The sequence below is a fragment of the Silurus aristotelis genome, assembly GCF_946808225.1.
Source record: "Silurus aristotelis genome assembly, chromosome: 13".
Lineage (NCBI taxonomy): Eukaryota > Metazoa > Chordata > Actinopteri > Siluriformes > Siluridae > Silurus > Silurus aristotelis.
Genome location: NC_139586.1, coordinates 8838232 through 8863441, shown reverse-complemented (window position 1 = coordinate 8863441; position 25210 = coordinate 8838232). Strand labels below are relative to the sequence as shown.

General features: G+C 39.4%; 1 protein-coding gene across 6 annotated transcripts in view; it reads right to left on the bottom strand.

Annotated features, from left to right (window-relative positions):
- The window catches only part of nlgn1 (neuroligin 1), a 281252-nt gene that overhangs the window by 189387 nt on the left and 66655 nt on the right, over positions 1-25210 (bottom strand). For 4 of the 6 annotated variants that reach the window (XM_083558463.1, XM_083558465.1, XM_083558462.1 and 1 more), the window contains exon 2: positions 13322-14119. In XM_083558463.1, coding sequence (XP_083414589.1) covers positions 13322-13805 — 484 coding nt within the window. In that variant the 5' untranslated portion in view covers positions 13806-14119. Of the gene's footprint in view, positions 1-12672; positions 12733-13321; positions 14120-25210 lie in introns of all 6 variants that reach the window. The other 2 variants (XM_083558461.1, XM_083558460.1) reach the window with 1 other exon arrangement.

The window sequence follows — 25210 nt, the reverse complement described above, 5'->3', positions numbered from 1 at the left end:
GGGTTGCTAGCTCTGACTAGCGGAGGCTATGACGTGAAAATGTCAACATGTCTGGACACCTACTAGGCGGCCTTGGAGTGACCAAATCGCAGTCTAATTGGTTAAAGGAACATCCTTTATGCAACATTGAGTTCATGATGTAAAAAAGCCTACATGAGCTGATCCTGCTGGCCCTAATTTAATACATATATATGAAGAAAATATATTTAAACAATTGATAAATAGCTAGTTTGAGAGTTGGAATGACACTATGCTCAAGGAGCTAAAGGTGAGTTCATTCTAAAATAAGGATTTTTATTTGACTCTATTTTTTCTCATTTACAATGCAGCAGGGTTTGTTTGGTCTTGCCACAGCAAACATATTAAAACATATTTCCAAATCATGATTTCTCACAGTGTAGGTACTCATCTTACTCTACTCTGCCCTTCAGACCCTACAAACACTGTTGGACCTGTTTTAATGAGCTTTCTTTTGACACCAAGTACTGAAATCCAGCTAAATTTGGAATAAAGGTAAAGAAACCAAAAGATGGAGTGGTTTTCTCTTTTGCACTAATTAAACATTATAAAAGAGAAAGACTCGCAGCCACAGCTGCTGAGGCATGTCTGGATTTCTGCACAATTTTCAAAATACATTTATAACACTGCACTGTTGAAGGCTTTCAATCTGATTGGACAGAACATGTTGAATCATTTTCTAACAGCAGTTCAGACATTAGTTCTGCCTGCAAGCTATACAACAACCCAAAGCAGCTTAATCACAGGGAGTTGCAAAGCATATGCTCCACATAAACAAGGAAACATTCACTAAAATGTACTTCCTAAGTTTAAACTGAGGTAATGTTTAGCATTTTTGTAGGCATCTTCAATGCTGATGAGCTCAACAGAGACAAAAGAGTTTGGTGAGGAAATGGAGTTTTAAAACACTAGTAGCTCTGCTATCCTGTGGATGTTCCAAGAAAATTCTACATAAAGATAAACAAATAAAAACTACAACGTGCCCTTAACCCTCTATGCTCCGGGGGTCCCTTACGAGGAAAATATCAAGGTCCGTGACGTCGGAGTGACGTGGGGCCGCCTTCCCGTGGGCTCACCACCTGCAGGAGGGACCGTAAGGGACGGTGCTGTGAGGATTGGGCAGCAGTCGAAGGCGGGGGCCTGCTTAGACTGCTGCCCCCCTGACCTGAATTACGGATAAGCGGGAGAAAATTAATGAATGAATGAATGAATGAATATCATCAGCATCTGGAAAAAGAATAAGGCTTTTTTTGCAGTTATTGGAAAATAATTTTTAATTATCATATGCTTAGTTCATTAAACAGCATCCCATGGTGTGTTTTGTTCTGTGTTTATTTACAGCGTAAGCTATTATGTGAATATATATCGCATTATATAGCATTATAACAGGTCATATTTTCTGTTTAGGAGCTATTGTGGTCACATACTGCATGATCGAGTGAATGTATCATATTCCGAGCTCTGATACTCCATCTTTCCTGTGCCGTGTGTGTGTGTGTGTGTGTGTGTGTGTGTGTGTGAGTGTGTGTGTTTGTGGTAAGCACGGCCAACCTGAAGCAGGCACTGGGTCAATTGCTGTCCTTTCACTGCCAGCTCAAGGTGAACTACGCATTTAGTTAGACTCACCATCTGCAACAGCTTGTCGCTTCAATTCCTCTCTTGTTCTCTCTCTCTCCTCCAAGTTCAATAGTTGTCATTTGCTTTATGAGAAATCGCTCGGAGCTCGGCCGGGAACGGGGCCAAGTGCAGCACGCCCGTCTGTGTCTTTTCCGACGCTCTCTATTTTAGCTTAAACTGTAATTAAGGTGACTTGGCACTGTCGTTAGCACCCGTTTCCTATAGTTCAGCTGAATGAATGTAGGCTTGTTGACAGCGGAGCGCCAATAACCACTTTTGCACATTCAAAAATGCAGCGCTCTTCACTCTGCAAGTTCTATCAGAGTGACAGCACAATTACACAAGTCCACTCGGAGGAACGGCAATGAGATGCAGGCTTAATACTGCAAAGCTTCAATCGTTACTGCCTCATTCTTACCGATAGCGAAGCTCGTCTTATTGGTCGTGTTTGCTTGCTGCAGAAAAGATTCTTTTCATTAAGAAAGGCAATAAAAGTCATCTGTTCTTTTGTTCCATACGCTGGCAGGCTGGGTGGCCCGATGGTCTGCTTTTTCTCTTTAAAGAGTTCTGCAAAAGGCTCAGTGAATTCAACTGCCATAAACCCAGTGAGCGTATTATCTCGTCTCTCTGCAGTCTTCAGCACCAGCACTTTCACACAATCAAAGCACAACATCGTTCATTATTGAATTAACTCCCAAGCTAGCCTACCTACTACTGCATATTTGTGTTTCGTGTATGAACGTTCCACTTCTCTTCTTCCATCCCAATTATCTGGCAAACACCAAACAGCTACTCTTTTACCTGATTAGCCACTAAAGTGTTCCAGTATACGTAGCACCAGCACCAGCTTTTCATTTACACTCTCTTCCATTCAACTTCAAATTACCACACACTAGTCTACTAATATGATTATAGAGAGGGAGAAAAAACAACAACAGCGAGACAGACACTGAAAAAGTGCAGGCAGACGGTAAAGAACACAGGTGAGATTTACTTTGTTTGTCTGGAAATATTTCATACTACAAAGTCAATCCTACAGCTGTTTTCAGCCCAGTTTCTGTCTGCTCCCAAAGGGATTCTTCAAGCAGCCATTTTTGTTGTCTTTTAAAGCTAAATAAAACAGAATCCCTGAGTAACTGAAATAAAAATCTAATCATTAGCCAATCACACTCACTCAAATTAGATTTGGATCAGTTGTGCATTGCAGCGGACACGAAACAATCGAGATTAAAGATGAACAAATTCAAATGCCCAAAACATTGGAAAGGTCACCATGAGATTACTGTAGATCAGGGGTCTCCAATCTTTTCCAGAAAGAGCCGGTGTGGGTGCAGGTTTTTATTCCAACCAAGCGAGTCCACACCAAATTCTACCTGTTCAAATCTAATGATCGTCATTGTAAATGACTATCAGGTGTGACCATTGATTGGTTGGAATGAAAACCTGCACCCACACTGGCCCTTTCTGGAAAAGATTGGAGACCCCTGCTGTAGATGGTACCATCCAGAAATCATAGAAATGGCTGAGGATAACTTCATCATTGAAATGTTTATACATACAGCTTGACAGAAGTCCAGAAATAACTCTGATGTTCAGACTCAAATTACTCATAAGCGCTTTTTATACTATACTGTATACAGATATAGAATGATTTAAAATTGCGCAATCACGGTATCACTTACGGTTTATTGAGCAATAAGTATGACTCTGTTCATAAACGGAGCTTTTCATGCTGTGAGCTCTCAGCTATATGTACATAAGTACACCCTTACATGGTACTTACATGTACTATGGTACATACAGATTATTTTTATATAACAATAACTTTGTCTTTTAAAGACGGAATGTGTTCAATTGGTAAAACTGACTAGTCGGGCAATACACCTCTAATACAGGGTGGTGGAAACTGAGGACTTCATGCATGAAGATATTTAAACTGCTGTCTGACAAAAACAGTTTACCTTTAATCATGATTTTTAGGGTAAAGCGATTTTTCAAACTCTATCTCTACATTAGGTGACAAACACAATATATAGAAGCTTTATGTAAAAAAAAAAAAAAAAAAAAGAAAAAAAAAAGAAAAAATTAACATATCAAGTTTCTAACTGATTTTATGCAAAATCGTTTAAAAAAAAAGCATGTGTTCAGTCGCAGATTTTCTTCCCTCTGGCTAATCCTCAGTCCTCCTGTGCTATGCTAATGCATTTTTTTTAAGCAGCTGCCAAGCTAATCCAGAAATATTCATATTACAAATCAACTTGTAGTTTAGCTGCATTTCATACTGGAGTTATTAGCTTTTCTTATTCTAATGTTAAGTGTAATGTTGAAGTGTGACCTCGAACATTTCAAACTGCTTTTTTTTTTTTTTTTGCCATCACTTAATTGAGTCATAGCATTTAGCATAGTAAGCAAATCTAACAAAAGCACACCTCCTTATTACTGATTTAAACGGGTGCCATTACCATCTGCAAAACGATTACAGTATTGCAGGAATAATCCAGGGTCCAAAAATGCTATATAAATAGTCAAATAAGTGCACAAGCATTGAGAATGTTTTCCACACGTGCAGTTTAAACCGTAATATCAGTGATGAGAAGGCGTTTCGCTCCTGAACCCACGACACAATCCGCATTGATTCAAAACCTGGACCACAACGGGAAAAAAAGGCCTGCTAATAATAAATACACACAACAATGCAGATAAATAATATAGAATGAAAGAGAAAAGGAAATGTGAATGTGTCTTTATATAATTTCTATGTAATAGAACACAGGCAGAATCCATGAACACTTACTTCAATGAAAAAAATGCAATATCATTACTAATGTATAAGTGCAAAATAATTACTCTTAACATTCTCTGCAGTTCAGTTGTCAAACTGCATGCATGTTACATTAACCGCATCCGTTCGCATCCTGCTGAATTTTCATATCAGTCATAATTAAGCTTTTTTTTTTTTTTTCCTTCCCTCAAAGTAACCAGTTTCCAAAAATAAATATTGTAATAAAGAATCCGTAGTTTGCCAATTCATAATTCAGACTGATGGCTTTGGTAAGCCACGCTTTTCACAATGCTGCATCCTCCACAAGGGATTTATAATGTAAGCCAAATCGACTTAGGGAAACGGGTCATTTTGATCGCCCCAGGAATAATTCATGTTTGATTTTCTGGGTGACTCAGACAGCAGTGAGGCAGGAAGAGACAAACAGCATCATGCTGCACTTTCAATATTCCACTGTCTCCACCCACATTCACCTGCCTGCTGGATTCCTCCTAAACAATAAAACACACACACACACACACACACACACATAATGGCCTCTCCACACCTCAGTCTGAACTACAGGATAAAAGCTAAAAAAAACTCACATGTAACTATACTATTATGTACTATTCTGATGCTTGATGTCATATGAAAATAATACATAGGCTAAATATAAGTTTATTACCTTTGTCTGACAGGCTGATATAATTACAAACTCATGATCTGGGCTGTAAATGCATTAAATACATAAATCCAAAGCAAATTAATTATATATAGCACTCCTTTAAAGTAGGGGTCCACAGTCTAGACCCAGCATCATACGTGGACAGACAACAGCTTGTCTGTGACTTCCTTGTTAAAATGTCTGACATGTTGCAATGTTTCCCTTCAGATGAATTGTGTAATTGTTTGACAATTAGCTAAAACACGTGCATCAGCAAACCTTGGCCGCTCATGACCCTGTCTCCGGTTCTCCATTGTTCCTTCCTTGGACCACTTTTGATAGATACTGACCACTGCATAATGGGAAAACCCAACAAGAGCTGCAGTTTTGGAGATGCTCTGACCCAGTCGTCTAGTCATCACAACTCAGCCCCTTGTCAAACTATTTTTCTTTTTCTTACACAACTTTGAGGACAAAATGTTAAGTTGCTGCCTAATATATCCCACCCACTAACAGATGCCATGATGATGAAGAGATAATCAGTGCTATTTACTTCACCGCTCACAATATTATGCCTGGTCGGTGTGTGTGTATATATATATATATAATGCATTAAAAATGAAATTTGAAAATACTTTGGAAACTTGGAAATACTAAAGTAGTCAATGTGCAGCTTGTATAGCAGTATAGATTTACTCTCCTCTGAAAAGATCTCAACATACAGTAATTTTTGTCAAAACAGCTGGCAACAAAAGTAAGTACACCCTAAGTGAATATGCCAAAACTGTGTAGAAAATGTAAATAACATTTTTATCCAGGCACTGCCTTAACGCTCTTGGGCATTGAATTCACCAGAGCTGCACAGGTTGTTGCTGGAATCCTTTTCTACTCCTCAATAATGACATCATGGAGCTGCTAGATGTTAGACACATGGCACTTCTCACAGGTGCTCAATAGGGTTCAGGTCTAGAGACATACTTGGCCACTACATCACCTTCAGTCTTCAGCGAGGCAGTTGTGTTTAGGGTCGTTTTTATGTTGGAAAAAAACCTGCTTTTCAGCACAGTTTCTGAAGGGAGGGAATCACGTTCTGCTTCAGGATGTCATAGTAAATGTTGGAATCATGTTTTCCTTAATGAACGCAGCTCCCCAGTTCCAGCAGCACTCATACAGCCCCAGACCATGATGCTACCACCACCATGCTTGACTGTAGGCAAGAAAATATTTTTGAGTCCTCACCAGGGTGTGACCACACATGCTGGACACCATCTGAGCCAAACAAGTTTATCTTGGCCCCATTAGACCACAAGACATGGTTTCAGTAATTCATGCTGCTGAACTGGTTGTCTTCAGCAGACTGTTTGCAGGCTTTCTGGTGAACCAGCTTCAGAAGAGGCTTCCTTCTGGGATGACGGCCATGCAAACCACGTTAATGCAGTGTACAGAGTATGGTCTGAGAAGCCGACCTTCTGCAACTTCTAAAGCAATGCTGACAATACTCATGTGTCTTTTCTTTTTTTTAAGCCAGCTTCCGCACCTGATGCACAGCACGAGGACTTAACTTTTTTGATCTACCCTTGCAAAGCCTCCTTAAATACTGATATTTTTATAACCTAGGCATCTTTGTGGAGAGCAACAATTCTAATTCTTAAATCCTCAGAGAGTCCTTTGTCATGATGCCCCATGTTGAACATCCAGTAATCAGTTTGAGAGAATTTTACTTAAAGCACTGCTCTAATACAAGATACCTAAATATGTATGGTCCTGTCAAGCAGACAAAAACTTGAACATGATGAATAGAACATGTGGCTTTGCATGGGTAAGTAACATACAGCTGTACTCACTTAGGGTGTACTCGCTTTTGTTGCCAGTTATTTAGACAATAATGGCTGAATGTTGAGTTATTTCCAGAGGACAGTAAATCTATACTGCTATACAAGCTACACATTGACTGCCATAAAATATATCCAAATTTCCTTTCTATTGTATTGCTGCTTAAGAAGATATACTACAAATGTTGTCTGTACTGTTTTTTAAATGTATAAATACTGGCCGAGGAGATCTAATCTGCGTCTCCATTAAAAAAAAAAAAAGTTTGAATTTGCTTATAATGAAAATAATAATAATAATAATAATAATAATAATAATAATAATAATAATAATAATAATAATAATTCAAAAAATAAAAATTAAAATAAAAAAAAAGTTTCATGTGTCTCGCAGAAAGGAAATAAGAGGCTTCTGTCTGGGCACAGCCATAAACCCCAGATGAGTGAAATGCTGCAGTGATGGTTGACCTTTTGCTAATTTCTCCCTATTCCATAAAGTCCTGTTTGTTCCAAATTCCTTCCATTTAAGAATTATGGAGGCCACTGTGCTCTTGGGAACCTTTAGTGCAGCAGAAAAAAAATGTGCAGCCTTTTCCCAAATCGGTGCCTCGACACAATCCTGTCTGAGCTCTGCACTAGTACATTCGAGCGCACAGCTTGATCTGCATTTTCGGCAGATAGACCTTATATAGCAGGTGTGTGTCTTTCCGACTCATGTCCATAGGTGAACTGCAATGAAAGTGTTAAGACATCTCAATGATCATCCAAAATATCTACAGTAAGATGTCCCTGAGGCTCATTTCAAGTGTCCTAGCAAAAGTATTTATATAAATATAATATTTTAGTTTTTTAGTTCTTTTTAATCAATTTGAAAAGTTTTCTCAAATCTCATTATAGAGTGCCAAGTGTTTATATATTAAAAGATTTTTAGCTTTAGGCAGTATCATAAAAAAAAATAAAAAATTGAAAAAGAATTGAAGGGGTTGGAAGACTTTCGGAATCACTACACATGCAGGACATTCGCTGAATGTAAATGAAGTAACTTTCTCCTAACTTCCCCTCTAAATACTCTTAAGACTTAACCTGCCCTAAGCCCAGTATGATACGGGGCTCTAGACAAGGTGATGAAGATGCACTAACAGTAGAAAAAGAAAAAAGAATAGAGAATGAGAAAAGGGGGTGGGGGACTGTGGCTGTAAGAATTCGTTCCTGCCTCAGTTCTCAGTTGGAAGCCTGCATCACAGCCCACCTCCCACAGGACTCCTGTCAACCATCGCAAAACTAGGACAGAAAGAGAGTGTGACTGAGAAAGAGAGAGAGTGTAAGTGTATGTGTATGTGGGAGGGGGGGAGGGTACTTTCATCACACAACACATACCACTTGGTACATATTGTTCAATGTGGTCATGTTACCAAAATTAGAAATTGAGTTTTAGTCAATAGAGACCTTAGAGACCTTCTCAGCTGGCCTAAACCAATCAGAATCACTGATTTATTTTTAAATGTATTTTTGTCCAAAAATTATTTATTAATTATTTAAAACAAGTTTTAAATAATTGCCAATAATCTAGTCTCTTAGGTTTATATATTTTCTCTTGGGTGCACTGCTACAAGAAGTGTCTGCTTATGTTGGAGTTTTTATCCAATTCGATTTCAGCCTTTACATCACATGCTGCGAGGGTCAAATTTATCATTCTGCCTAGAGCCTTCACAATCAGCACTGCAGGAGCTTGCAGCATACAATCTATGTTGCATAAAAGCTGTTTTAACTAATCTGATTGCGAGCTGGTTCGTGCCCAAACTAATACCACAATTGCACCAGGTACAGAATAAAATTTTCCCTTCAGTTAAACTACGAGACCCGAATCTGTTCCAGCACGGCAATGTCCCTGTGCACAAAGCCATCTCGATAACTAACACTCCATAGTTTACATGGGTTGGAGTGGAAGATCTTGAGTGACCTGCTATAGAGCTCTGACCACAACCCTACTAAACACTTTTGAGATGAATGGGAACGCTGACTGCACCCCAGGCCTCCTCACCTTACATTATTAGCTGACTTTACGATCACACTTGTGTCAAAATGAGCAGAAAAATCTAAGAGCAAACTCCAAAATACAGTGGAGCATATTCCTAAAAGAGTGGAGGTTTTTATAACAGCATATAGAAACTGGTCAGGAACCCAACCCCAGCCATTAGGGTTGCACAAGCCTTACTGCCGGTCCCAAGCCCAGACAAATGGGCTAAGTAAGGGCATCAAGCGTAAAAACATGTGCCAATAAAACGATGGTCCGCTGTGGCGACCCCTAACAGGAGAAGCCGAAAGAAAGTTAATATAGAAACTAACTGTGGAATGCAATGTTCAAAAAGCACATATGGATCTTATAATCAAATACGTGTGCCCATATAGTGTATCGATGAAAGTATCAATTATCAAACAAGTGTTTTAAACATACATATATACAGTACAGACCAAAAGTTTGGACACACCTTCTCATTCAAAGAGTTTTCTTTATTTTCATGACTATGAAAATTGTAGAGTCACACTGAAGGCATCAAGGGCTATTTGACCAAGAAGGAGAGTGTTGGGGTGCTGCGCCAGATGACCTGGCCTCCACAGTCACCGGACCTGAACCCAATCGAGATGGTTTAGGGGTGAGCTGGACCGCAGAGTGAAGGCAAAAGGGCCAACAAGTGCCAAGCATCTCTCGGGGAACTCCTTCAAGACTGTTGGAAGACCATTTCAGGTGACTACCTCTTGAAGCTCATCAAGAGAATGCCAAGAGTGTGCAAAGCAGTAATCAAAGCAAAAGGTGGCTACTTTGAAGAATCTACAATATGACATTTTTCAGTTGTTTCACACTTTTTTGTTATGTATATAATTCCATATATAATTCCACATGTGTTCATTCATAGTTTTGATGCCTTCAGTGTGAATCTACAATTTTCATAGTCATGAAAATAAAGAAAACTCTTTGAATGATAAGGTGTGTCCAAACCTTTGGTCTGTACTGTATATATATATATATATATATATATATATATATATTAGGGATGCACCGAAATGAAAATTCTGGGCCGAAACCGAAAACTGAAAAAGAGGAAAGCAAGGCCGAAAAACGAAAAACGAAACACCGAAAGAAATTATGCCAATATATTATTTATAGCTATGACTGTGTACTAAACTTACTAAAATCAAGGCATTTCAATTGCATAAATTAATATAAAATTTTCAAAGAATAAATTAATTACAAATTATGAAAATATTTATTTATAGCACATTGCAACAATGCACAGGCTGAAATAAATAAAATTTTAAACTTAAATGTTTAACTTAAATGCACTCATGTGCACATTAAATAATAATGTACAGGCCCTCTGGCCTGCTGAAAGGTTGTAAAATTAAATATGTTCCTTCATAAAAACAAAGTGCATTCAGAACAAGTGCAACTGCTTAAAGATACAACATCACTGGGAAACTTCCTGCCTTTTCAAAAACGTCCGCCACAGACGGAGTGCGCATGCTCGGAGGGGTTTTGCTTTTCTGTACCGTGTTTCTCTCATGTTCAGCATAGCAATCGGGATGTTTGGATTTCAGGTGATAAATTAAATCCGACGTGGAGAAAGTTTTTGCAGACGAGATTTCGGCATTGCATGTTTTGCAAATCGCTATCCGTGGGTCTTTCTCAGATATACTGAAATACGTCCACGCCGCAGACACGTTGCTTCAGACAAGCACGCGCAGGCAGCGGTTTCTGTTTGCGTCATCACAACAAACTCTTTCGGCCGCGTTTTTTCGGTGATCAAAGTCTTTCGGCCAAAAACCGAAAATGTACTTTTGGGCGATTTTCGGCCGAAAATTTTGCATCCCTAATATATATATATATATATATATATATATATATATATATATATATATATATATATATATATATATATATATATATATACATATACACACACACACACACACACACACACACACACACACACACACACACACTTACTTTGCTTTTACTTTATAAATTGGTCATGTTTAGGCTTTTCCCAACATTCCTCAAATGTACTTGTTATTAACCTAATTATGCAGCTCCTCTTTCCAATTATCATTAGCATAAAGCTCATTATTTCAGGCTTCCAGAAATGTACTAAGTTCTTTTTTTTTTTTTTATCAGACTTCCAGAAACAATCCCTTAATAATACCCCAGTCCACTGTAGAGAACATTATATAACAACACATATAATATATCCACTAAACTGTCAATATCAAATATGTAAGGGGAGGAAAGACAAGCCCCTGTAAAATAAAATCCACCTCTTTATAACCTGTCAAAACTGCAAAAAATAAAAAAACTAATTTCATGCAGCATCGTGTGTTTAAAATAATCAGTGTGTGCTTCATCTAATGCCTAGGGGCTAGATTTAACATCAACCACCAATTAGCACTAATCTCATTTACACTCATTTAAACATTACATCAACAAAGTCTTTGTGATATGTTTGAGGATATTTTCGATTGAATGAATAAAACCTGACAGTACAAAAAATAAGAGCAGGGGAAAAAAAAAACATGAGTTAGTTTGCAGTTTGTTCACATTCTGCAAAACAAAATAATTTCTCATTATTCACTCAAAGTGGGTCAGTTTTCTGACCCCGTATCAGGTCTGATTTATGATCGTGAAGACACAGTGATCCGTGAATGGCTTTTTCTACACCTGGAATCAGGCAAATGAACAGCAGAAGTTGAACAGTGCTGATGCATTACAAACATTTAGCTGTGAACAGTGGAACTCTGTCACATTAAAGACTATACATCACAATATAGTAAGACACATTGTAGACAGAACACGCTGAACACAAACAAGACAACACTGTGAGTCTCCCCATTGATCTCCACTCTATCTCTCTTTTCTTTTGTTTTCATTTCAATTGATCTGATCATGTGAAATGCTAATCCGTCTCGGCGCACGGGCTAATTTCACCAGCTGCCAAAACTCTGCAAACAGATAGCTCTGACAAACACACAGAGTTTTATAGGTGAAGGAAGCCGGTGGATTTTAAAAGGCCTGTGTCCTAATGAATGCTGAGTGTGTTGAAGGAGGAAATATTTGATTAGTGCGGATTAGAGAAGTAAGGGAGAGGACAGAAAAGGTCAAAATAGAAGAGGGGAATGTTAACCTCGATGTTGCAGGGGGTGGATGAAGGGTGGAGGTTAAACGAAAACAGGCAGAACAGGAAGTTGGACCACAGCCATCTCCGCTCCATCTGCCATCTCTGTTTACATGTCAGATTCTCAGCCATGTTTTTTTATTTTTTTTTATTTATCTTTTTTGGCATGTCATAGCATGAAAGGTCAAAGTGAAATCGTAGACAACTACATTCATCATAGAGGTTATGTCAAGAGGGAGGTCAGTAGACACGGTTGCAGGCCATGCCGTGTGGGAGGAACCCAGGGAATGGAGTGTGTGTCGGTCATTATCTTGATGAAGCCATTATCGATTTCGCTAGTGTAAGCCAATGGAATTCAGATAACGTCTCTTTTAATTGAGATTACATTTTGCAAGTTCAACGTGCACTCATCCAATTTAAGAGTGGGCATGGTCCTGTTTAACTCCTTATAGATGGAATCAATGATGCCAATCAATGAACTGAGATCTTGAGCTCAGGTCGTTGTTTTTTTTTTTTTTTTTAAGAACTGTGGGATGGAGGGGAGATCTTTTTTGTCTTGTCTTTTTTTATTGTTTTATTTTTTTTATTATTATCATGTCAGTGCATACATACCTCCTTTTCTACATATTTTCTTGCCCGGTTTCCTGGCACATTCCTTGGATATTCTTTTGACTGCAAAAACGAATAAAAGACTAAAGAATAACATGGAGCTCCGATACAGACAGTGGGAGCATGCAAATATCACTGAGACGAGGAAGGAAAAGAGGTTAACATGGAGAGCTGCTCTCACTGTCTTCCAATTCATCATTAGCATCATCATCATCATCATCATTATTACTCTAAATGAGGTTCTCACTCTATGATCTTAGCTCATTGTGCCAGCACACGCAATAGACACATTATAAACTGCTGGCAGAAAAGTGAAAGTGAGAGAGGCAGGAATTGAGAAGGAACCAGCTTCACCTAAATAAATGGACGTGCTATGGCACATGGGGGTGTACTTGCGCAAAGGTATGGCAAAGTAGGTTAGGAGACATGTACAGCCACTCTTACGCACACGTTCACACTTACATATTTGTCTATAAAGGCACTCAACTCACTTCACACATAATCCCACCACCCTCCCACACACACATAAAAGCAGTGGCATGCATGTTGACATGCAGTGGTCATGCTTTTCTAAGTTCACTCACACAAAGGAAATACAAAGACGAGACAAACGGATCTGTGGATCCACACCGCCACACACACAAACACTCACCATCCTCTGTGGGCACGTAAATGTTAAGAAATAGGCAGTCTTCGCTCTGCTCCTGCACATAGGTCGAAACCACCTCCAGGCCGTTGGTGAACCAAACGGGCAACATGACATCAGGTAGCCTGCCCTCCACAACACTCTGGGGGCACACGGGGCCAAAGTGTGTGGCGTTGCGGATGTTGTGCCAGGGCAAGGGCGGCTCGGGGGGCTGAAATCGCCTCTCCCCGGTAGGGGGTGCCGCATAGGGCACGCCCAGGAACTGGATCACGGGCCCCAGGATCTCGTTGTTGAGTTCTTTCTTGAAGCCCCTCAGCTTGCCGTATGTCGTGGTCACCACGGGGTCCAACTCGTCCAGCTTCTCTGCAGCACCCATCCAAGTCTGTAGCGCCACGGCCAGCACCCACAGTAGGGAGGGCAGCTCCAAGCTGGCGCCCATATCCAGCCGTAACTGCATGGCACTCCAGGGCTGACCGAGCTGGCCAAGCATAGTTCACTAATTCCCCTCCCCTCCCCACAGTGATACAAGCTCCAACACTGGTTTTATATCCACTATATCCTTCGACTGGTTACGCTCAAAACAGTCGGGAGGTTGCACCTTCGGAACGTAGGACTCTTGAAGCGTCCAGTGGTTCTTCGCATGGCAAGGGTTCCTTCATTGGATGCTATGCGTGGCAAGGCAACATCTTCACCACACGCTGTTCAGCAGGTCACGTCCTATCCACGCAGCCGTTCTCCATGCTAGCCATTCACGACCGGTTGTGGACAGATAAATCAAGTCCGCTGAGGCCCCAGGTCTATATCCTGCAGGAAATAAAAAAGAATTCATTAGTGCCTGGATAGAGGCAGATGGGGAGTGCAGCTTTATTGAGCGTTACGGTCCTGCACGACTGCCATCAAGCGGAATGTTCCAGAATCAGAGCTCAGCTATATGACGCCGCATCTATCATGCTGACCGCTGAGACCCGGTTAGTTTAAGAGAAGCTCTGAACTCACTGACATCGATGCAGCTTCAAAGGAGGGTCAATTGGAGGAGAGATGCTATAATAGGGCTTTAACTGTGCAGGGTTTCAGTTATGAAAATACAGGAATCATAGAAACCTGTAAATAAAGGAAACACTTATTTTCAGATTTGTTTTCACTCAGCTGATACAAGGCCAAAAGCAAGCATAATCTATGGAGACAAACATTAATTAGCATAATACTGTATACAAACAACATGCAAAGAAGACAAAACTTGAATACTTCCCAGCATATTTTAACTTCTTACTCAAGTACAAGGACATATTTCACCCTTGCAAACGTATAAAATCTATTTTTATATTCTCCACAGGAAACATGCCTTAATGAGCAAGACAAGTACATTTATAACCGCTTCAGCAGACACAGAGACAGCCGCGTTCAGATCTGTCCTTCATTTAGCGCGCTAAAACGAATGAGCCACCACCAACTCCCACAGCAACAAAATAGGGTTTATATTCACAGACAACAGGACACTTGTGCTGAACATTACTGTAGAGCCACACACAGACTAAAGAACGGTCTGCTCCAAGCTTCCTAACAAGCAGATCATTCAGTAGCAGACATGGGGGATTTAGAGTTTCCGGAGCAACCTACAGTAGCGGCTATGTCCGAACACAGAGGCTGAATAAGAAACAATTTAGAGTGACCTGCTCTCTGGCCTTAATATTGTAAAGGCTTTCTGCTACGCCAAGTCAAATGCCAAGACATGGTCAGACTCATGGGCAGAAATGCCTTTTCTCTTGGTACAGATACCAACAAGATTTACCTACTTATTATCCCACAAGTTTATATTAAAATTAAATCAAGAAGTGTGTTTAAAAAGTGGAGCGTGAGCAGAGTTCCTACACATTTTTCCTTTCAAAATTCCATACGTTTTCATGTCGGCATCTCAGATTTTTCCCATGTTTTTACGTTGTAATGTCATGGCAACTACTGCCTCAGAACGCAACAACCAATCACAGCTGTGCAGATCTCGTCTAGCACCGATCTTTTAAAGTCTACTCCACAAAAAACACCTTTTGACCATGTCCGCACTAATACGGTTTCGTTTAAAAGAAACACATTTTCCCTTTTGTGCAAAAGAACGCTTTTAGAAAACAATAACACATTTTTAGTCATTGCCATGACGTTTCAAAAAGCCAGACAGTATGTAGGCGGCAGGAGGAAATTACACAGATCGAAGCGTATTATATTTTGCTTATGCAATATACAAGGACATAAGTGTTTTCAGATGTTTTCAATGTGGATGAGCAGCTTTTGGGAAACGAATGAAAACGTAAGTGTGGACGTGAAGCGTTTGTAGACAAAAACGCCATTTTAAAATGTATCTGAAGTAGTGTAGTCTTTGTTTTATAAAAAAAAATATTTTTTTTTACAAAAATTCTTCATTTTATATTTCGAAAAACCGAATAGGGCAATATGAAAACATACATTTTTTTAATACTCTGTGGGTTTTTTTTCCCCCATAATAATCCAAATCTCAAAATCACTCAAATAAAATTCTATACTTTTTCATACTTTTCCAAAATATGTATAAACCCTGAGAGAGGAATAAGAAAGTGCTTGTCTCAAAGAAAGAGAAAGAGAGAGAGAGAGAACACAGATTGTCATCTCTGTGGCTTTCCTTTGATAACTTATCGTGAAATAAAAATAAAAAAAATACACCGAGCTTAGCTTTTAGAGTTGCAGTATATTGTATAATTATTGGTACTGGACACATCATATGCTACAAAAGAACTACCACTGAACCAGAACCAAGTATCGATCAGCATATTCATCATATGTAATATCATGTCATGGCATAATCATTTACAACCCTGTTCTTAGATCCTCTAGAGCGAGTTCCATTTGTCTTACTGAGCTGTCAGATAATTAGTGAAAGCGCTTCGAAATTATCACCTGATTTATCTGATGCGCTTTTATTTATCTTTCTCTCGGCCTTATCTTGGCCTTGGTCTAATTTCTGCCCTTTGCACTCCATATTTCACAATAAAATGGCTGTTTATTGGCAGGAGCGAACGAATAGAAGGCGTCCATTTGGATGCAAGTGGCATCCTAAAATAATTAGGCAAACGAATAAACAAGAGGCCTGAAATGAAAAACCCGCTGCATTGATTGGGTGTTGTATTGTTTATTACACTATAAAAACGCTGGGAGGTTTTCTACAATGGAGCAGAAAGAAAAACTACAGGCTGGACCTCACCACGGGCAGGCGAGCCAAATATTTTGATTATGGAAGGAGAAATGGAAAGCCAGGCATACGGCTGATTTGGCTGGTAAATAATAAACCACTGAGTCTGTAATGAGAAAGCGTGTGTCAGAAATGATATAAGGGGTGGGCTGGAGTAAGAAAGAGATAGTTGAACGCGCATTATCGGAATACCTTTTCGAGTGAAAAAGTGCATGCGGTAAGTAGTTCTCCATTCTCTCTGCCCCGCGCCCCTTCGCTTCATGTACAGCGGACGCAGGCGGAATAAAACAGCAAATAAATAAATATATAAATAACCAAACAGAAAACAATCAACCTGCAACATTAGACACATTTAGATTCTTTTTCCAGCATAACTACATCATAGTAAAGAACACTTAAGAGGGGTCAGTGGCACATTTTCAGTTTGAAAGATTTTACATGTATTTTTATGCCTTGGTGATTGAAAGTGTGCTGTTATATTAAGCTTCAGATTTTTGGGAAGATGTGCCACTGGATTTTGGAGTGCGCTTGTGAAGATTCGTGCTCATTCAGCTCATTGTGCACAAGTAAAATCAGGTACTGATTTAGGTGTGGTGAGAAAGCCTGGGTTGCAGTCAGTGTTCCAATTCATCCCAAAGGTATTCAGTAGGGTTGAGGTCAGAGCTCTTGAGAGATCAGAGATTTTCCACTCCAACCCATGTAAACCATATGCACAGGGGTATTTCCATGCAGGAACAGGTTTGGGTCTCCTAATTCAAGTGAAGATAAAAAGTAATGCTATTGCATTCAGGGTTGTGCAAGGATACATCAAAACCTATTTTCAAATAAAATACCAAATACCTTAAGTGTATCAAAATAAACTACACAATACAGCAGTCACACCATGTATCAAAATAAACTACTGTATTTTTGTATTTTAAAAATACTACAAATGTATTTTACAAGGAAGCATGAAATCTCTTCACAAACTTTCCATCAATTGGCCTATTTGATCACCTTCACCATCAGACTCACTCGGTTGATTAAGTAAACAATGTTTGACAGCAGCAGCTTTTCTCTGGATGAGTCACGCAATAAATCTGACATATGCAACCAGTTAACAGATCGAATATTCACATACATTTCTCTGTGAAGGTTAGTTTTAAAGTAACTAACAGTTTATTGTTTAACAGTTTGCGAATGACTCAAAATTGTATCCTAATTTAGTTACTTGGTGTCTGGTAACAAAGGACACATCGGCAACACTGACTCAATAACGAACAAGTCATTCATAAGAAGACAACTGATGGCACCTGCATTCATAGCAACTGGTTTCTAACTAATCAATCATTTAATTTTTAATCAGAAATATAATATGTCCTCATTCATGCAATGGTATGCAAAATTCTGATTCGACAAAACAGCTACTTCGAGTAGGGTACAATATTCGGCAATCAAATATTTATTTATAGATCATTGGACGCCTATTTGAACGCTGGCAGCTTGCACGTTTCTTACCTTCACCACCTTCTACCATCGATTTTCTGGTCTGATCTCAACAATTTTGGGCAAATTATTGATTAGACACCAATCATTTTTATGATGTCGTCGTGTACTGTAAACCTTTTACAAAGTATTATACAAAAAATGCAAAACAAGTATTTTGATACAAAATATAAAGGCATTTTCGGCAACCCTATCAAACACCAATGACCAAATCCTATTTTATATTCGAAATTCGTATTTAAAATACATGAATCATAAAGACTGCCGTTTGCTTACTGCATTACATCTTATGCAACTGTGTGCCTCAAACTTTGTGGTAAAAGTTTGGCGAAGAACCACATATTGCTGTGCAGGTCAAGTGTGCATACTGCATGCTAAAGTGGACCAGATGAACATGATATAAATGCTGAAACAACTTTGTGCTGACAGTTTGGGGAAGAACCGCATCTGGCTGGAAAAGTCAGGTGTCTCAACATTTCTTTATTTTTTGAATGAATGAATCCTTCATTCACAGAAGGATTCAATTCATCTGTGGTTTGGTTTCACACACGTCTAATAAACAACAACAACAAAGTGTGTTTAGGGCAGTTGATTAAATGTTTCATTTAATGGTCAGAAATGAGAAAAAATATAATACCACCTGATTATGGTGAACACTGCAGTGCTGTTAAATAAACCCATATTATAAATATTTGCTCTAAAAGCCGGTTTAAATCATTTCGTGTGCGATTTCCAGAACACATCCTATTTCTGCAGTGCTAAGGCTCTGTCTTTTAGCTCCCACCTGCAATAAATAAATAAATAAAGAATCCCAACCTGTAATACGCTTTTGGTATTTGCACGTTTAGTTCGGTTTCTTAGATTATGCTTTACTTTGTGTGTTTGCTGCAATCACTGTTCACCTGAAACAGGATCCAACCATCTCAGATCTATTGTGACTGTTATGTTCCCACCTGCACAAACCGAAAGAGAAAACATCAGCCTTTGATTCTAATTGAATAACAGCTGTATTCTGCAGCCTTAATGGATTTTCTGCGAAACATGCATAGGGTCATTACCAATTAAACACCTTTGCTCCTTTTAAAAACTCAGATTAAGTTTCTAAAGATTTCTAAAGAAACACTAAGGCTGGGGTGTCTTCTTAGAATGTATGACTTCTTTGTATCTTTGGTAATTTCACAGAAAAGGGTTTTTTTTTTTCTTTCTTGGGTGCATTTCTGACCTTTTTAGTCCTTAAATTTCACACACGTCCAAAGGACATGGGCATTTCTTACTCTTCCGCTCCTCTGCACTATTTGAGTCCATTACACGGAACTTTGACTTCTGGTTGGTGAATTTCCTGAACAGCAGCACATTTTGCACATTGGCACAAAACAACATCCACTAAACAGCTGGGTTTTTTCCTACCGCTTTTTCCGCAGCATACAAAAAATACGCACGGAGCCTACGCTCTGGAGTCGGGAGCATTGTCGAGGTGAGAATTCAAATCAAAGAACTTTTAATGAAGTTCTGAATATTCGCTCCGCAGGAGCTGGAAGATGGTTTTTGATTAGACGTTAGTGCAGCGTGGAAAACAAACGACCTATTATTTTAGCGCAAGCTGTCAGGAGCCCGGCGACTTAGGGTGCGAAAGGCGGCTTATTGCCGCAGTCAGTCAACAGCATGAACAGTCCATCACCATGTGCTTTAGGTCCACGCAAGCCTCACGCTGACCTTAATGATCTCATTCCACCTCCAATCAGACTTTGGGGAAATTTATAGGCGGCGGCTTGTATGCCTATTTTCACTGATGTGCTTAGCTTGCACGACTGCCCGCCTGCCACTGGAGGAGGAATTCGATTTTTTTTTTTTTGTCGTTGGGGCAGGAGGACGAGTGGATGGAGAAGTGTGGCTCAACTAAATTTGTTAAAGATACAGAACGCTTCCTCCCCCAGCCCCCCAAAATACACAGAAAAGCACCACAGCTTGAGATATATTCACCGTATTATCAGTGTAAAAGCTGTCACTTGGTCTTTGGGGGCTGAAGTAATGAGACTTAATGGCACTGGCTGACACTAAGACAGTGTGTTATGTGTTTTTCTTTTAAACAGGTACACAAACGTTGTGTGAACCAGGGGCGGGGTGTTCTTAGTGCAAGTGTGAACTGCATCTAGCACAAAATATTAAGCATGGGAATATCACATGACCATAAGAGACTTTAGAAGAAAATCTGTTAAATGAAAATCAATGCAAATTCACTGATTGTACTCATACCATTTTCTGTGTGAAGGTGAAACAAGAAGTTTGCATCGACCGATTTAAATTGACCCTGTACATCACGGTACTTACACAACCTGCAAATCCATTCGACAGCATCTCTGTATATTCTATATTACACTTTTCTGGCGAACAAGCTTCAGAATCATGAGAGAGACAGTCTGTCTGTGCATATTTCCATTCATGAGAAGTTCCATGTGGCAGTTTCCAACACGAAAGACTTCTCCACAAAGTTAGATACTTCACAACGGTTAAACAGTATATTGGTTATGATGTACCCTGACAAGTTTACAGATGGGCAACTGGAATAAAGCATGCTTTTCGGCCCTTCAGTCAAATTGCCTCTTCCTATAAATATAGGAAGGATTCGGTTATGCTGTGTGACACAGTATCTGAAAAAAGTAGCTGTACCATATACGTATATATATTTAGGGGTGTAACGAACACATATTCGTACCGATATTTTTCAGTATGTATTAAGTGGCGGACCGCAATCACTCGGAGTGCGTCTATTATTATTAAACTAAAAACATACACAACAATGCAAGGGATAATAAAAAGAAACTAAAGTTAGTGCAGTATCAGTTTGGCTACTTACTCCATACCGGATTTATTCACGCACAAGACTTGTTTTGAAACGGCTAAAGAATTCATAGCCCCTTCAGGTTAGCAGCTAACACTAGCGCTATAGCCTGTTACAAGAATTTCTCTTAAAAGGAGAAAATCTTGACAATTCTACATACTGAGGGAGTGAATGGATGAAAGATGGAAAGAATGAAGTAGATCATATCTTTAGAAAATTGAATGTAAAACACACACACACACACACACACACACAAACACACATCTGTATTAACCAAATGGGGTCTAAGAAGGGTGAACTATTAAATCTTTTCGTGTATTTCATTCTGTTTAATCAATTTTATTTGTGCCAATGTAATCAATATAACAAAATTTGTTTTTGCATTCATTTGATTTATTCCATATTATTTTAAAATTAAATATTATAAAACATTCTTTTATATAATGTTTAAATAAGCAGGCATTTTAAAATTATCTGTGTGTGCGTGTTTTATATAATATATATATAGTTGTACAATCAGTACAATATATATATATATATATATATATATATATATATATATATATATATATATATATATATATATATATATATATATATATATATATATTTTTTTTTTTTTTTTTTACACACACACACACACACACACACTGTATTTTTCGGACTATAAGCGGCTACGTTTTTCCCACGTTTTGAACCCCGAGGCTTAAACAATGAAGCGGCTAATTTATGAATTTTTCCTGGGTTTTTTTCTGGTTTCACAAACTTCAAGCTAAAAAACTGAACCCCATAACATTAAACCAATGAAATTTTCCCGAAACGCACCTCACCTGTGTTCTGAGCTGCACGGCTTGGGGAGAAAAAACTTTTTTCTTAAACGCACGACGATGCCAAAAGATAATCTCCCGAGAGAAATAGTTGTGAAAGGAAGAAGGAAGACAGTGAACAATGACGTTTTTGGTAGACTACTGTTTAGATGCAAGCCGTTGTAATGCGTTAAGTCAGGGTGAAGGGAGAGCTCACTTCTGGCATGCTATTCCCAAAATACCGCTATGCTCCTAAAGGAAGCGCAACATATTTCACCCGTCACACCGTGTAACGTATATTTCGTTAAAGCCTGTGTAAAGTACATTAGTGTAGACACTAACGGCTTATAGACAGGTGCGGCTTATTCATGTCAAAAATAAAAATATTCGTAAAATTCTGTGGGTGCGGCTTATATATGGGTGCGCTTTATAGTCCAGGAATTACATATTTTATATATATATATATATATATATATTCATTCATTCATTCATTCATTTTCTCCCGCTTATCCGTAATTCGGGTCGCGGGGGCAGCAGTCTAAGCAGGCCCCCGCCTTCGACTGCTGCCCAATCCTCACAGCACCGTCCCTTATGTTCCCTCCTGCAGGTGGTGAGCCCACGGGAAGTATATATATATATATATATATACAGTGAGGAAAATAAGTATTTGAACACCCTGCTATTTTGCAAGTTCCCCCACTTAGAAATCATGGAGGGGTCTGAAATTGTCATCGTAGGTGCATGTCCACTGTGAGAGACATAATCTAAAAAAAAAAATCCAGAAATCACAATGTATGATTTTTTAACTATTTATTTGTATGATACAGCTGCAAATAAGTATTTGAACACCTGGGAAAGTCAATGTTAATATTTGGTACAGTAGCCTTTATTTGCAATTACAGAGGTCAAACGTTTCCTGTAGTTTTTCACCAGGTTTGCACACACTGCAGGAGGGATTTTGGCCCACTCCTCCACACAGATCTTCTCTAGATCAGTCAGGTTTCTGGCCTGTCGCTGAAAAACATGGCGTTTGAGCTCCCTCCAAAGATTCTCTATTGGGTTTAGGTCTGGAGACTGGCTAGGCCACGCCAGAACCTTGATATGCTTCTTACAGAGCCACTCCTTGGTTATCCTGGCTGTGTGCTTCAGGTCATTGTCATGTTGGAAGACCCAGCCTCGACCCATTTTCAATGCTCTAACTGAGGGAAGGAGGTTGTTCCCCAAAATCTCGCAATACATGGCCCCGGTCATCCTCTCCTTAATACAGTGCAGTCGCCCTGTCCCATGTGCAGAAAAACACCCCCAAAGCATGATGCTACCACCACCATGCTTCACAGTAGGGATGGTGTTCTTGGGATGGTACTCATCATTCTTCTTGCTCCAAACACGTGTAGTGGCATTATGACCCAAAAGTTCTATTTTGGTCTCATCTGACCACATGACTTTCTCCCATGACTCCTCTGGATCATCCAAATGGTCATTGGCAAACTTAAGACGTGCCTGGACATGTCCTGGTTTAAGCAGGGGAACCTTCCGTGCCATGCATGATTTCAAACCATGACGTCTTAGTGTATTACCAACAGTAACCTTGGAAACGGTGGTCCCAGCTCTTTTCAGGTCATTGACCAGCTCCTCCCGTGTAGTTCTGGGCTGTAGTTTCTCACTTTCCTTAGGATCATTGAGACCCCACGAGGTGAGATCTTGCATGGAGCCCCAGTCCAAGGGAGACTGACAGTCATGTTTAGCTTCTTCCATTTTCTAATGATTGCTCCAACAGTGGACCTTTTTTCACCAAGCTGCTTGGCAATTTCCCCGTAGCCCTTTCCAGCCTTGTGGAGGTGTACAATTTTGTCTCTAGTGTCTTTGGACAGCTCTTTGGTCTTGGCCATGTTAGTAGTTGGATTCTTACTGATTGTATGGGGTGTACAGGTGTCTTTATGCAGCAAACGACCTCAAACAGGTGCATATAATTTAGAATAATAAATGTAGTGGAGGTGGACATTTTAAAGGCAGACTAACAGGTCTTTGAGGGTCAGAATTCTAGTTGATAGACCGGTGTTCAAATACTTATTTGCAGCTGTATCATACAAATAAATAGTTTAAAAATCATACATTGTGATTTCTGGATTTTTTTTTTTAGATTATGTCTCTCACAGTGGACATGCACCTACGATGACAATTTCAGACCCCTCCATGATTTTTAAGTGGGAGAACTTGCAAAATAGCAGGGTGTTCAAATACTTATTTTCCTCACTGTATATATATATATATATATATATATATATATATATATGCATACATACATACACACACGTATAATAAACTGCATATAGTTTTCAACACAAGCCTCCCAGTTATAATGTTCCAGTTGTAAAATTCTCAGGTTTCCAAAAGATGTCAGTTCTAAAAACTCTGCATCCACAAACATAAAAAAAAGATCTATAAGTTAATTCAAAGCCCTGATTTAGTGCATGCCTGCAGTAACATGGTGAAGCAAACAGGATCCTGCAGCTCAGCATCTATCTGCAGCTCTGCTCCATCTCGAATGACAGCTAGCAGGCAGCCCACGCAGACTCTGTGCTACCACTTTGTTAGTGTAAAAGTACTTTCTCTCATTCTCACCATCTCTCTCTCTCTTTCTCTCCATCACATGCTTCTCTCACTCTCGCTTACACACTCATCCCTAACCATTCCCAAGGCCCTGTAGGGTGTACACGTAGTAAGAAAGAGCAAGTTGTTTGTATGTGTGGGACGCCACTCGTTCTGTTCACTTTTTTCACCTGGCTGCCATCTTGCGACATCTGCTCAATGAGGTCATCAATGAAGCTCTACGTTGGCGTGGAAACAGAGCGCCCGAGCTCTTAACCAATGGAAAGCCCCAGAGAGAGAACGGAGCTTCCCACTCACTCTCGGTGGGGCTTTAAGTCCACTGTGCGTGGGAACGTCATTATCATGTGTCCAGAATACAGTAAGCTGCACAATTGGACTTAGCACTTTTTTTTAGCATTTCAACGAATCGTGGGAAAGGGGTTTGGAATTATCCGGAGTTCTGATTCTGCATAGAAAATGCCTCCTCTCACTCAGTCAACATCAGCCAGTCAAGTAACCACGAGGGGCAATTAAATTGTTTGACATCAAAGTCATAATTAGTCAGTTCCTGTAGAACCGGGATGCTTTAAACGGCCTTCGGGGTTAGGATTTGAACTAAGGGAGGAGGCAAATGGGTACATTATTGTCATGCTGCTTCATTTGGAGAGTAGAGTACAAACACTGGGAGGGCCTAGACACTCTTCTAATAACCAACATGATAATGTGTGCTTTTAATCATTTTTCATAGAACAGCAGAGCCTGAATAATGAACTCTTTTGCTGTGTGCCACACAACTTCAAATCCCTCCATCTAGGCTCTGATATCGGATTAGCCGCAGGTTAATGATGATGTACAATGCATTATTTGAAATTAACACACTCAGATAAAGAGAATTTAAAGCTTTTTAGTCTTTGTTATTTATTTTTTTATAGGTAACAGAGGTAAAAATGTCAGGGGCAACT